Genomic DNA, 13,571 nt, shown 5'->3' on the forward strand with positions numbered 1-13,571 from the left:
CTTGTCTATGACGCTGGAGAGTGCTTGCAGAAAGGCCTCGAATTAGACGGATGCCTCCCAAACGCCCTCCAGTGTCTCCAGCACTTAAGATTCACAAACAATTGTGTACTTAATTAACATCTTAACCCCACATCAGCGACACAAGCAGGAACACCGCGCTTAAGGCTTTCGCCTCACTGCACTTTAGGTCAACGAAGTGCCGCCCTGAACTTTTTACTTTCTGAAGGATAAACAAGTACATAGGCTAATAAGTGGATAAACATTATTTATTTACCACTAATAATAATTTAATTACGTGAATTAAAAGTGTACATGATACAATTAGAAATATTTTCGTTAAAAAATACAGCAAATTCTACCATTATTGTGAATGTAAAGGTACTGTTATCGAACTGATTATATTTATAACCATTTTTATGTAGATGCGAAAAGTAATCGTATTTATCTTTTTTTTTATTGCGAGTTCTTCGCGATACACGTTGTAACTCGACTTGAAAAAAGAAAAGGAACAGCTCACGTGCCAGCAGTGGGCAGAGAAGAAGTTGAGACAAGATCGTGAGAACGTGCATCGCAATCGTTCGTGCTCGGGTGGAATTGTCGCCATGGCTGCCGAGCAGAACAAGCTTCCCGACTGCAGGTGAGCCCTTTTTCAGCGTAACAAGACGCAGACGCAGTGCAGGCCGGAGACAGTCTGCTTGCACAGATAGTGAAAGATTCTTACTGGCTGTACGAGAGCGTTCGGTTGCCGGCGTCCGGTACGAGGATCTCGGCACCGAGCGCCCTCGTAGCGCGCAGTGGGAAGGCTTCGAGCAACACCGACACCACAACGCCACTGCGCAATGTTGTGTCTCACATATCAACCCTTTTTATACCTTTAATTTCATGAGAATTTTGTTATGCTTTGAGCCGCCAGCGAGGCAGAAATTAACATAGAGCCCTCTACTACGGCTTTCTTCACAACCTGCCTGAAGCATTGGAACAGACAATAAAGTGGGTGAAGCTGAGCCCCTCATAACACAGCAGGTCAGCCCCGCTGGATGTCCAAGAGCTTTTGCGCCTGGGAGACCTAGTCTGGCTGTTGGACGAACCGAACCTGGAGTCACGGCTCTGAGCTGGGCAGCACTGTCTCCCACTCTTCCTCGATCGCTATTAAGGAACTTGAAACCCCTGATAACGTATCATACCACACCATACTATATCATGTCATGCCCTGCCAAGCAACGCCATGCCCTGTCAAACCATATCGGTAAACCTAAACTTTTCCGTTCCCCCGCTGCTTAAGGCGTGTTTTGTCTAGATGTGCTGGAACCAAAAAGAGCACAAAAGACGTAGAGAGAATATGCCCTATGTGGCTATTGGTCTAGGCGGACTTAGGAGTGGGTGCAGTCATTACACTAATCGTCATCTCTTATTTTTGCTGGAGGTTCTTTGCATGCCGCTTCCGTACGACTAACCGACACTCGGCAATGGTTCTCTTCGCAGGAGTCTCAACACGACCGCGGTGGGACCAGAACAGGACACCTCGAAGAAAAAGGACAAGAACAAGCAGAAGAAGAAGAAACAACGTCACCACCCTCACGCTCAGAAACGCGACGCCGCTTCGGCCCCGGAGTCGATGCCTGAGCAAGCGTTGGTGCCGTCGACTTGCACTTGTACTCCTGTCGACGAAGAGACCATCACCATAGCGTCCAAGACGAGCGAAGGGTTGAAGTCTGTCTCCAGCGTCGGCTCACTTCAGAGCGCTTCCATCCCGACCGATCGGGCACAGCGCAAGGGGAGGGATGCAGACGCCCCGCCGCCAGAAGTCGCTGGCGCTGCCAACGGCAAGGCCTCAGGCGAAGAACTTACAGATTCACGGTCGACTCCACTGCAGAAAGACCAGTCTTCAGAAGTCTCGGGCACCAAGGGTTCAAGGAGCGCAAGACAGGTGACCGACAAAGGCAGTGACACGCAGCAGCCAAAACTACCGAGCCCAGCTGCTGACAGCGAAACACGAAGTCAACAACTTCCAGACACAGGGTCGGCTGCGGAGCAAGAGCGGATACCTTCAGAGGCATCGAACCTGAAGTCCCTGCCCGGGACCAAAGAGACCAACAACAGTAGCAATGCGCCGCTGCCAGAACCGAAGAGCGCTGCCGATGGCGAAACGTCACACCAGGAACTTCCGGATGCACGGCCGGCTCCTGTAGGGGAGCGCCACCCATCGGAAGCCTTTTGCCTCACTTCGCCGGGCACGTTAGTTCCAAGCGGGCCGACCTCCTCTAGGCAATCCTTGAAGCTGTTCTGGGGCGGCAGCCTATTTGACTTCTACCCGAGTAGCCGACTCGATTCGATGTCGCAGGCCGACGCTTCGCGTCCAAGTATACCCGAAGCATTCGCACCGTGGAACGCAAAGTATTCTGGTCATCCGGCTGGGAAGGATGCCATGGCGGCCGCCATGCCGGGTGCGACGCGAAGATCGGTCGACGAGGAGCTCGCGCTGAATACGGGTCGAAGTGCGTCTTCGCGGTTTTTGGTGGAACGAGCGGCCCCAGCGAACGCGAGTGGCGGGCCGGCAGCTGTGCCTGCTGAGCGTACGGTCGGCTCAATGCAGCCTTCGGATGGACAAGGCATAGCGGCGATGGCCCTGGGAGTCACAACAAGCAGTCAGACTTCGGCGTCCAGCACGACGCTTGCTGGCCGCAGTGACAGCACTGCCGGGAGGAAAAGCAAGCCCTCGTTGAGCTTGGTTCGCTTGGAAAGCCTGCAAAACATCGTGAGTGAGAAGAGCTTACGTTACCAGGTTCCATGTTTTTTTTACGTTTATATGTGCGACCATGTGCTGACCTGGCGATCCTAAGACGTTTTCAGTTTTTCAGCGCTCTCCAGCGCAACTTTTTATGTATACTGCAGCCATAAAGAGGGTTATCCTAGAGTGCAATGTAAGATACAATGCGCACCAATAAAAATCCTACAGCTTATAATACTTCCGAAAAACTCCTTCAACGCCAAAAATCGAACATTACAAGCTTGCTGAAGTATATCGTTTGAGAACTTTAGCATGACTGTTAGCATTACCTCGAGTCCAGATCATTTAAACCCAGATACAAGCCCGGGTGATTTTAAGAAAGCCTTCGAACCATTGTTTTATTAGCAACATATTGTTAGCCCAGCCCTCATGTAAAGCCCTCACGCGAGGGCCCTTGAGGTGTCTGAAATAAAAGAAAATACTCTTTCTTCTCTTCTCATTTCTCAGTTCACAACATGCGTTGAGGTCGAACTCTTACGATGACACACTCATGCTTTCTCCTTCAAAGCACGAAAGCAGCCTTAAGTGCCCCCTGATTTCATTCCGCAGACTCGCGTCACATAAAATTTTGATAGCAATAGTAGGTAGTGTAAAACTACACTCAGCCGCCTTACGGTTTAGCTCTGCTGCCTCTCGCTTTAGCAATGCCATGTTTTTAGGGGCCGTGAACCCCGTCAAGCCCAGTTAGAGGCTTTTTGTTCACGGTCCTCTGCATCGGTAATGTTGATGTGGGAATAAAATGACAATGATGATGATGATGCTAGCTTCTACTCTTGCTTGTTCGCTGTCGAGTGGTTTTCGAGTGCGAGGCGATGATTCCGAGAAGTGTGCTGTTCTCACGCACAAACGAACCGGCGACAGAGTATTTAAGAGGCGTAGCTTGTTGGGCTAGTTGGTGCAGTATTACAAAAAAAGAGCGGGAAAGGATACGTTCACAGGGGGGTAGACAGGACGGCGCTGGAAGCAGAACTGAATTTTCCTCGGCGAAAATCGTCACAACAGAGCCAGGCGCGAATGTAAACGCCGACAAAAAACAACGAAAAAACATTTGATAGCGCACGTGCCAAAGTCATGCACATGACAAAGTCCCGTTCTTGAAATTGTATTATCTTGTAGTAAACCAAAGCGAGCTGTCGCTGACGCAATCAGTGCCTGACTTCTTGATTTTAAATGTTTACAGGATTTATGAGTGTTTCTTCGGCGGCCGATGATTGTGACACTATTGAAGAAGGGAGTATAGAGCCTTTGCATGAAGTCCTCAAGACGTCATCCACTCATTGGTAGCTTCCGATCCACTGTAAACAAGTTTCGAGACGGAATAGTTTCTCGCGGCCCACTTCGCGTAATGACATTACAAAAAGCGCACATGGATGGCACAGTGGTTCTCATTTCCTATGACAACTGCTTCCAGAATGATTTCGCGCTACACATGTAACAGTTTAATTGGTGTTGTAGGCTGGATGTAACATCCTGTATCTATACGTGGGCTCGGAGGTGCACTGCTAAATGCGGGCTCCTGATTAATGTCGTGATTTCAGGTCACCCACGGATGCCTGACGCCCCCTTTTGGAGCAGACGACAACTAATAAAATAGTTGTCCGCTCCGACAGGGGGCGGAAGGCATCCGTGGGTGACCACATTACATACCTCATTACTGCGAACAGAGCTATGGATACAACCGAACTCATCGAAGCAGAGAGAGAGTCATGCTAAAGAAGCAGTCAAAGTCGGCAGTCAAAGTGTGTAGTTGTAATGTGTAGTTAAAGTGTGTAGTCAAATAAAGCACTAGTGCAGCACAAGCAGTCTCGCAGTCAATGCCAAACAGTGCGCCAGGAAAGGCTTCCGCCTTGCAGAGCTTTAGAGAGCCAAAGTGCCCCCTGATTTTTTTATGCACCTTATCGTGTTTCAGAACATGACTATCTTACTTTTGAAAAACTGTGCACAGCTGGAAGTCATAATACTAACATTATACTATACTCCGCATGTAGTGAACCTTCTAAAGATGCTATCCTTGGACTACCGAACACAGCAACTTAATACCTTGTATAATTTGCTTGCTGACATTGAATTCATTTCTATCTAAAATTGCAGCTTCTCGATAGCATATGTCGCGTGACATTACATTGTAGTATTTGATATTACGCGGAAATTTTTGTCGCATTGCTTTTCATATTCTGGTCTGCATCCTATCATGTTGCGGTGCTCGTTAATCATTTTCTTTTCTGCCACCGCTGCAATAATCCTACCAAAGTCCGACCCTACAGCCGGTGTTGGCAGAAGACCAACTGTTTCTTCTTCGTTTTCTTTTTAAGAAACCTTTTAAAGGTTCCTTTTAAGCATGAAATGCTTTTAGCTCCCGTTGTCGGCAGTGTGGTGACGTCACGCCGAGACCGAAAGCCAACTTCCGGGCACTGAAACGAGAGCATCCGGGCACCGCACGAGATTCAACGAGACACTCTGAGCCCTCCTACAGGACCAGCATAAAAGCGCAGGTAGCTTCGCGCCGAACGGGTGGTGGCGTTCCTCCCTTCCTGTACAGTGCGGATCGGGTGTCCACCGAGATGACAGAGAATTACTGCGCCATTTTCTTTCCTCAAAAAGCGTTGCGTCCAAAGAGCAAGCCATCGCGCCGAACGGGTGGTGGCGTTCCTCCCTTCCTTTACGGTGCGGTTCGGGTGTCCACCGAGATGGCAGAGAATTGCTGCAATATTTCCTTTCCTCAAAAAACGTCGCGTTCAAAGGGCAAGGCATCGCGCCGAACGGGTGGTGGCGTTCCTCCCTTCCTTTACGGTGCAGTTTGGGTGTCCACCGAGATGGCAGAGAATTGCTGCACCATTTCCTTTCCTCAAAAAACGTCGCGTTCAAAGGGCAAGCCATCGCGCCGAACGGGTGGTGGCGTTCCTCCCTTCCTTTACGGTGCGGTTCAGGTGTCCACCGAGATGGCAGAGAATTGCTGCACCATTTCCTTTCCTCAAAAAACGTCGCGTTCAAAGGGCAAGCCATCGCGCCGAACGGGTGGTGGCGTTCCTCCCTTCCTTTACGGTGCGGTTCAGGTGTCCACCGAGATGGCAGAGAATTGCTGCACCATTTTCTTTCCTCAAAAAACGTCGCGTTCAAAGGGCAAGCCATCGCGCCGAACGGGTGGTGGCGTTCCTCCCTTCCTTTACGGTGCGGTTCGGGTGTCCACCGAGATGGCAGAGAATTGCTGCACCATTTCCTTTCCTCAAAAAACGTCGCGTTCAAAGGACAAGGCATCGCGCCGAACGGGTGGTGGCGTTGCGTGGACTGCCTGGCAGCGCTACAACACGCTGTCGCGTTCTACTTCTAAAGGCGAAGCTTAAGAGTCAATAATGAGCAGTTAATTAGTATTTGTCGTTAATCAGTAATTAGCCACTAATAAGTAATTTGTCATTATTTCGTCATCAATTATGTTGGACGTAATCCAGTGGGGACGTCATCAGTGTCACATAGGCAAAGTGGTACAAATAACCGAGGAATGAAAACAACGATTACAAAGATGAAAGGCAAACAGAAACCGGATGCAGGTGACGAGTCAGGACGGAAGAGATTCCCTAGACACCCACAGGAAACGATTGCGTCCAAATGGACCAGTACACAGTTTGTGTGGCGTGGTGTGTTGAACATTAGAGCCATTTCAAGATTTTGACTAGTATCATCTACAACCAATGTGTTATACCCGCAAACATTTCATGCTTACTCTACTGTCGGTTACGGGAGAGGCACTCGGTATGGCCATCGGTGAAAATACAGCCAATTTTTTTTTATTTCCTGCTGTCTCCTCTACACACACATATATATTTTTGGTTTTATTGACAGCAATAAACAAAGCAGACTACGACTGCTTCCCCTTTGGCTGCAAAGAAGCAGTGCAGGATCATCTAAAACAAAAAAGCATTTTCGCAAAGGTCAGGATGTCTAACCGCCATCGATGACATCTTTGCAGATTCGGCTTCCTGATGCTGCTGTCACTGCTCCGCAAGCTGACGTCGCCTGGGGCAAGGCTGCGGTCGTGAGCGCCGGCTTCTGCTTATTCTGGGTGGCTTTCGTCATCATCCTGACGCTACTCTGGAAGCACCACCCTCCAGAAGAGCCCGGTGATCCTCTGTGCCGAACAGACGACTGCATTCAACACGCCGCTTTCTTCTTCAACATCACTGCCAAGAAGGGGGACCCGTGCTTCGACTTCAACGAGTACGTCTGCTCGGCGTGGTCCCCACCCAGGATCACACTCAGCCACTCCGTTTCGGCTATGGACGCAGCTATCTACGGCTGGTTCAAGGGCTTAGGCGCCAAGCTTCGCCACGGCCTCTCCGAGCTGCCCATCGCTCGGAAGCCGCTCAACATGTACGAGTCCTGCACGGGAGACGACTTGAAATACGGCAAAAACCCGCGCGCCTTCCTGTCCTTCCTGAACGAAACCGGGCTCAGCTGGCCGCACAGTCCACCACCGGACGTACACGCCCTAGATCTGTTCGTATCGGTGGGCTTTAACTACGACGTCCCTTCCTGGTTCTCCTTGGCGATCGCCGAATTGCCTGGCGAGACTGGTTGGCGACTGGTCGTCTCCCCAGATCATTACTTGCCCCACCTCTTGTTCCATCACGATGAAATCCTGAAGATCGGCGCGTACGTTCAGTACTGGAAGAAACTGAGCAGCTCTGTCACGGTCGGCGCCTTGCCTCACGAAGACGACGAGAAGCTCATCAACGAGACAGCTGCTATGGAAGACGATGTCCTGCGGACGCTTCACGCCGCGCTGGCCGACCCGCTGAAACAGTCCGCATTGTTTCCACTCGGCGAAATCGGCAACTATACTCCCGCGATTTCTTCCGCAGTCTGGCTCAAGGCATTGCAGAAGAACTTGCCGCTGCGTCCTACTATGGCTACTGAGGTGTTGCTAACTGACATCACCTACATGAGAGCCGTCGGTAACTTGTTCGGCAAGTACGGCGACCAGAAGCTCGTCAGGCATCTATCATGGCTTTTCGCACAGATGTATGGACCGGTTGCTAACCCTGTTGCTCTCGTTGACCACTTCGGAGACGCCGATGCAGCCAGAGTAGCACGCCCTTTGTACTGCGGCTCCAACGTCGAGATCCCGTACAAGATCCTGCTCTCGGCCTTGTACTTTGTCACGAGTGTCTCCAACTACGACAAGGCATTAATCGATGAGAGCTTCGACAGCTTAGTGGCAGAGGCAGTGAAGAAGGTGACGAATTGTAAATGGCTTGACTCCGATAGCAAACAGCTGGCCGCTGCCAAGGTTCGCGCCGTTCATAAGCGTCTATGGCCCGACGAGATCGGCCTGAAGATGGAGCACTTGGAAAAGATGTACAAGGACTTTCCGGAGAACGAGACTTCATTTGCTGCCTATTGGGTCAAGTCTCGCAGGAACATCCGTAAGGTCAAAGAAGAAGCGTTGCACCTTAGACTGTTCGATCAACCGATCAACTCCGCAGAGCCTTACCTGAGCTACGACGCCATTTTCAACAGCGTGCTCATCGCCATAGGCGCTCTCGTCAGGCCGCTGTATTACAGGAACGGCACGATGGGCATGCTCTACGGCGGAATCGGATTCCTAATGACGCTGGAGATCGTCAAGTCGCTGGACCGGAGCGGCCTTCGATGGCACCCTAATGGCAGCGCCGTACACTCGCTCCTCTCCGATGCGTCGGCGCAGAAGTACGCGATTCGCGACACTTGCACCAGAGGGGGCCACAATCGGAGCGTGTTTCCCGAGATACCGGCCCTGGAAGTCGCTTACGCGGCCTTTCAGCGGGCGTTGAGGAAGGACGGACGTCGGTTCAGGATCGCGGAGGACTTGACAGAGGAAAAGGTGTTCTTTCTGACCCTCTGTTTCATGACGTGTCCGCGAAGATACGTGACGAGCCCAATTCGAGTCAACTGCAACAAGGCGGTGAGAAACTTCCCGGAATTCGCCAAGGCGTTCTCTTGCGATCCCGGTTCCAGGATGAACCCGTATGTCAAGTGCGAGTTCTTCAACTGACCGAAACGTGAAGGCCGACGCAACGCGAGATAATCTCCCTAATGGATGATTCAAAGCCTTGAGCTAAGCAATTAGGTGCATTCGCGAAATTAATTAGCACCATACCACTTTCATTGTTTTATATTTAAGACATTGAGGGCGCCTTTTTTCTTATATGGATGCACTCTTTGTTGCCAAAGTTCCTTTTATCTTTCTATGCCACAACTGAATTTCTCCGTCGCTACTCGTGGTTACAGACATTACAGGATCCAAAACTTCTCTAAAGTATTTCGTGAAAGTCTCGATGACGTCGAAGGCTGTTTCGCTGGAACACGGATATGCTATGCCTCCAGTACATTAGCATTTTTATGTTTAGCCAATGTAAATACGATATCAGAAGCGTCATCGAGCATGCGTGCTCGATAGGTGTCCGGCTGTCGGACTATGAGATTGAGGCCTGTCATAGCCTTGTGATGACAATCGTGCACGTTGCATGTTACGTTTGCTCACCTGTAAACTAACCTCTGTTACTAATTATATATGCTCATGTATTCTGGAAATGGCTAATTCAAGTTCAGTATGAGCTATATTATTCAGCTATAACGTCCGTGACAGCAAAAAAAGATTATTTCTAGTAAACTGGACAGCTAGAAGGGATTACTGCCATCATTTTAGTGCTCAAATCTTGATTCGATATGAACTGTTTGTAGGGGGCTGCTTTCATTAGTGCGCTTGCATGTCTGTGGCTGCCCGAACCAATAATGTTTCCTGCTTTGGTGGTGAGTTGTATGAAGCCGGGTGTGAAATAGGTTTGTCAGCGTTCTGATCTCTTCTAAGTGCTGCTACGGTGCTCGAGTGCAAGGAATAATCTTTGTTTTTTATTTAATACTTTTGGTGGCCACCTTCTGCACCTTTGTATTATATATGAAAACTTTCCTGCGTGCGAATTTATCGTTGTGACAACTAGCCAACACAATGAGTCTTCGACAGGACAGTGCCAGCTTGTGCCAACGACTTGAGTGCAGAAGTACTGGCCGTATTTTTTGTGACCTGCGCCGTCAGCTGTGGCGAAGCGAATAACTTTTGCTATAAAAGTGAAACTTACAAATGTTTCAATTTCTGTCAATTTTATTTCACTTTACGTATTTGCCTTCATGAGGAAATGTGCCTTTCTTGTTTTTACTTTTCTTACACGTTTGTCCCCCTCAATGACCAACCATTCAATCTAATTTTATGCGAGATGGTTCAATTACACGAATGGTAAAAAAAGTTAGCCCCGTAGCTTCATATTTGGTGTCGTATGGTGCAGAAAATGTGTTGCACAGCGCAGCATCTTTGAAGAAGAGATCTTTACTTTTTGAGATGCTTGTATTATTGTTTTGTGATGGACTCAGCATGTTATCATCTGCGTCGTGAATTAAAGCTGTGTTAATCTCGACATCGGAAGTATTGTTTGCGATTAACGCCTTTTCTCGATGCCTTTCTTCGTAATTTTGCTAAAAGTGATGCGAAGTTCAATATGAAAAGGTTTCAAAGAATCAGCTGCTTGCAATGCAGATATGTTCCATTCAAAGGCGACACACAAATCTTCTTGTGGTGGTGGTGAAAACTTTTAATTACTGATATAGAGTTTGGGAGCCACAGAGAGAATATTAGCAAGAAAACTGTTTAGATTCCAGTAAAAAATTTTGAATGGCGGTAAAAACAGACCTGTGGCTGTAACCAAGAATGGTGGCCCCAAATGACAATATGATCGGGCTGCTCAAACTAAGGCCAAGCTGTTGCAGTGGTTGCTCTAAATATCGACGTCTCATCATGGTGAAACGTCGACAAAACAACAAAAAATGGTCTATTGATTCTTGTTCACCACAGAATGCGCAGACGGGAGAACGCGCCAAACCAGACCTGTGAAAATAAAAATTTAAGGGGGGGATCCGGCAGCGCAGCCTAGTTAGACTTCATGCTGTCGTGAATGGCATGATTTTCTGCTCCACGGATACTGAAGATGCAGGAAATCATCAGATCTTAAAATTGATCCAGATTTCATGCTTAACCAAATGCTTCTCCGAAACCTCGCTGCTGTGATGTACGCTGTAGCCGGGAGGACAGGTAGCACGGGGCCATTGAGGGACGCTTTTGCCAGGCTATCAGCCACTTCATTGACTGTCACACTGCTATGACCTGGTACCCATATCATATGTAAAAGGCTCAAATGGGGAGGAAGTAATGATAAGAAGGTGTTGAGGATTGGAGCATCCGTAGCTGAAGCAAGGGACGAGCACAAAGAAAAGGTGTCAGTAATGACAGCCACTGCGGAGAAAGAAGGGTCTAGTTTGCGAAGAGCAAGCACCACCGCCAGAAACTCCGCTTGGAAAATTGGGGTGAAATCCGGAAGACGCACAGAAAAAGACCAATCAAGAAGGGGGCAATATATTCCCACTCCTGCCTTTTCATCACATTGGGAGGCGTCAGTAGCAATCATGATGGAAGCAGGTAGGCTTTGTAAATGGTCTTCTAATAATCTATTTAAAATGCTTGATGGTATATGCTTTGCATTCTTCGGGAAAATGTCATCATAGACAATTTTCACGGAAGGCCCACTGTTTTGTGTCGGAAGTATGTCAAACAGGAGTACATTTAACGGGTGAAGTAAATTTTGTACCAGTACTACCTACGGTGTATGAAATAAAGGCCAGTGGATTCCAAAAAAGGTCGGCTGGCAACAAAACACAGACGTGGATCGGTGGAAACTTGAGTCATATATCGTGAGGTACGTCTGAACAGTGAGAAACTTAAATCTAGATACTAAAGGTGGAATTCGAGCTTCAAGGTAAAGCACGTCGTTAGCTACAAATTTAGGGAGGCCAAGGCACAACCGTAGAGCTCTCCGCTCCAAAAGAAGAAGCGGGCGAATTTTGTAAGCAGCTGAACCAGAAAACAGCACTGATCCAAATTCTAACATTGGTCGGACGTACATCACATAAGTCATTAAAAGTGCATCTCTCCGCATTCCAGACCGGGGATTGCTTAACCTACGCAACATGCTCACAGCACGAGTTCCTCTCGCTGCAACATGGTCAATGTGAGAGCGCTATGTGAGCTTGTCGTCATAAATGACACCAAGATATTTTAAAGACTGAACTTGGGGAATAATTTGTCGCTTGTAAGTTAGAGACAGAGCAACAGAATCTTGGAGTCGAAAAACAAGGATAGCGCATTTGTTAACATCTAAGGTGAGTCGTAGGCCACACAACCAATTCTCAAGCAAGTTCAGTTACGATTGCAGACGCACGTAAAGAGATTGAATGTCAGGAGCAGCCGAGGAAAATGCAACGTCGTCCGCATAGACGTACGTGCGAATTTCGTGATGACTGGGAATAGAGCTCAGTAGAATGTTGAAGAGTATGGGCGAAAGGATTGCCCCCGAGGAGCACCTCTAATTTGTTTATACCTTCCAGAGTTGACACCATGGAGTGTACAATAAAATTGCCTGTTATCTATACTCCGTCTCACAAGATGTTTGCAGCACTACGAAAGGTACAGCTCTCTCGTCCAATCAGGATGGCGCGCACTACATTAGTGTGTTCCTACGCGCCTGTGGCTCGATCCACCTGATGTCCAGGTGGCTTCTTTCTACCTCTAGCAGGTGGCGCGTGATGTCTTTTTATTCTTTTTTTGGTTTGTTTTTGGACAGGCGGACGCCCGTTCCAAAGGGACGAGCCCCACTGTTTTTTTTTTTTTGTCGCAACCTGTTCTCACCAGTTCCTCTGTTATCGCGTCGCAGTAAATTTCAGTAATCGTGTCATGTGCTTATAAATTTATTACTCCAGCGTGCCGAGGCAGCCGAGTGTCGATGGTGGCGAAATGCAAAACAAGCCCATGTGCTGCGCGATAGGCAACGCACGTTAAACGGGCTCGATCATCTCATCGTCCTCATAAATCACGTTTCGTCGGTGAAGAAAATAGGCCTACCCTGGCGTCGCAGCTCCGCTATCTGGCGCAGGTACCGGCGGCGACACTGCACAATGTGCGTTGCTTCGATTAACATCGCATTCCGAGAGCGCTTCTTGTATCGGAAGCCAAGTTTCTTCATCCTCTGCATTGTCGCTGCGGACACGGTCGGTAGCGTTTCGTCCTCTTCGAAATGCGCAACCACCTTCGCGATAGTTGGAATTTCCCCTCTCTGGAAAAAGGTGTGTACCACCCTTCGCAACACGCTCAGGTCAAAATCGTCCAGCTTCTTCGTCCGCTCGCGGCCTCTTCCGCCAGAACGCTTCTTCGGTGACAACACTCGGCCCGCGTTCAACGTCTCCGTTGTCCACTTGTAAAGCGTTCGCTCGCTCACCTGCGTGAGTTTTGCCGTCCTCTTGATGAGCGCATTTGTACTCCAACTGCCCCCGCACTCGACGCGAAGCGCTTCAAGAACATTTAAAGCCACCTGCTTCGCCTGCTTGGGGAAACAGCGCACTGTCGGTGTAGAGCACACAGGAGACACAATAGACTCGACCGACGCCATGTTGGAAAGTGGCGACGCATCACTACCTCGCAGCAGGCCTCCGCAGAGCTGTGTCCGTACGGGCTTTGTCTGGTAATTTCACCAGTGATTGAAACACTCCCTACCATTTAAATACACCTGTCCAAATCATGTTTTTAGTTGCAATGCTTATTGTTTTGATTAATAGTGATACACTCATCAAACATTCGAGGGACTATTTTCTGCGTTTCTGCGGCCCTGATTGGACGAGAGAGCTCTACCTTGCGTAGTGCTGCAAACAT

The 13,571-nt window shown here is 48.9% G+C and overlaps 1 protein-coding gene across 1 annotated transcript; it reads left to right on the top strand.

Moving 5' to 3' along the window:
- The first annotated feature begins 528 nt into the window (after positions 1-528).
- Positions 529-9,991, top strand: LOC149364581 (neprilysin-2-like). The gene is made up of 3 exons (XM_089574534.1): positions 529-637; positions 1,483-2,755; positions 6,753-9,991. The coding sequence occupies exons 1-3, from the start codon at positions 603-605 to the stop codon at positions 8,814-8,816; spliced, it is 3,372 nt and encodes a 1,123-aa protein (XP_089430660.1). The 5' UTR covers positions 529-602; the 3' UTR covers positions 8,817-9,991.
- Positions 9,992-13,571: the final 3,580 nt, after the last annotated feature.

The sequence above is a fragment of the Amblyomma mixtum genome, chromosome 2, assembly GCF_055824585.1.
Source record: "Amblyomma mixtum isolate Tamu chromosome 2, ASM5582458v1, whole genome shotgun sequence".
Classification (NCBI taxonomy): domain Eukaryota; kingdom Metazoa; phylum Arthropoda; class Arachnida; order Ixodida; family Ixodidae; genus Amblyomma; species Amblyomma mixtum.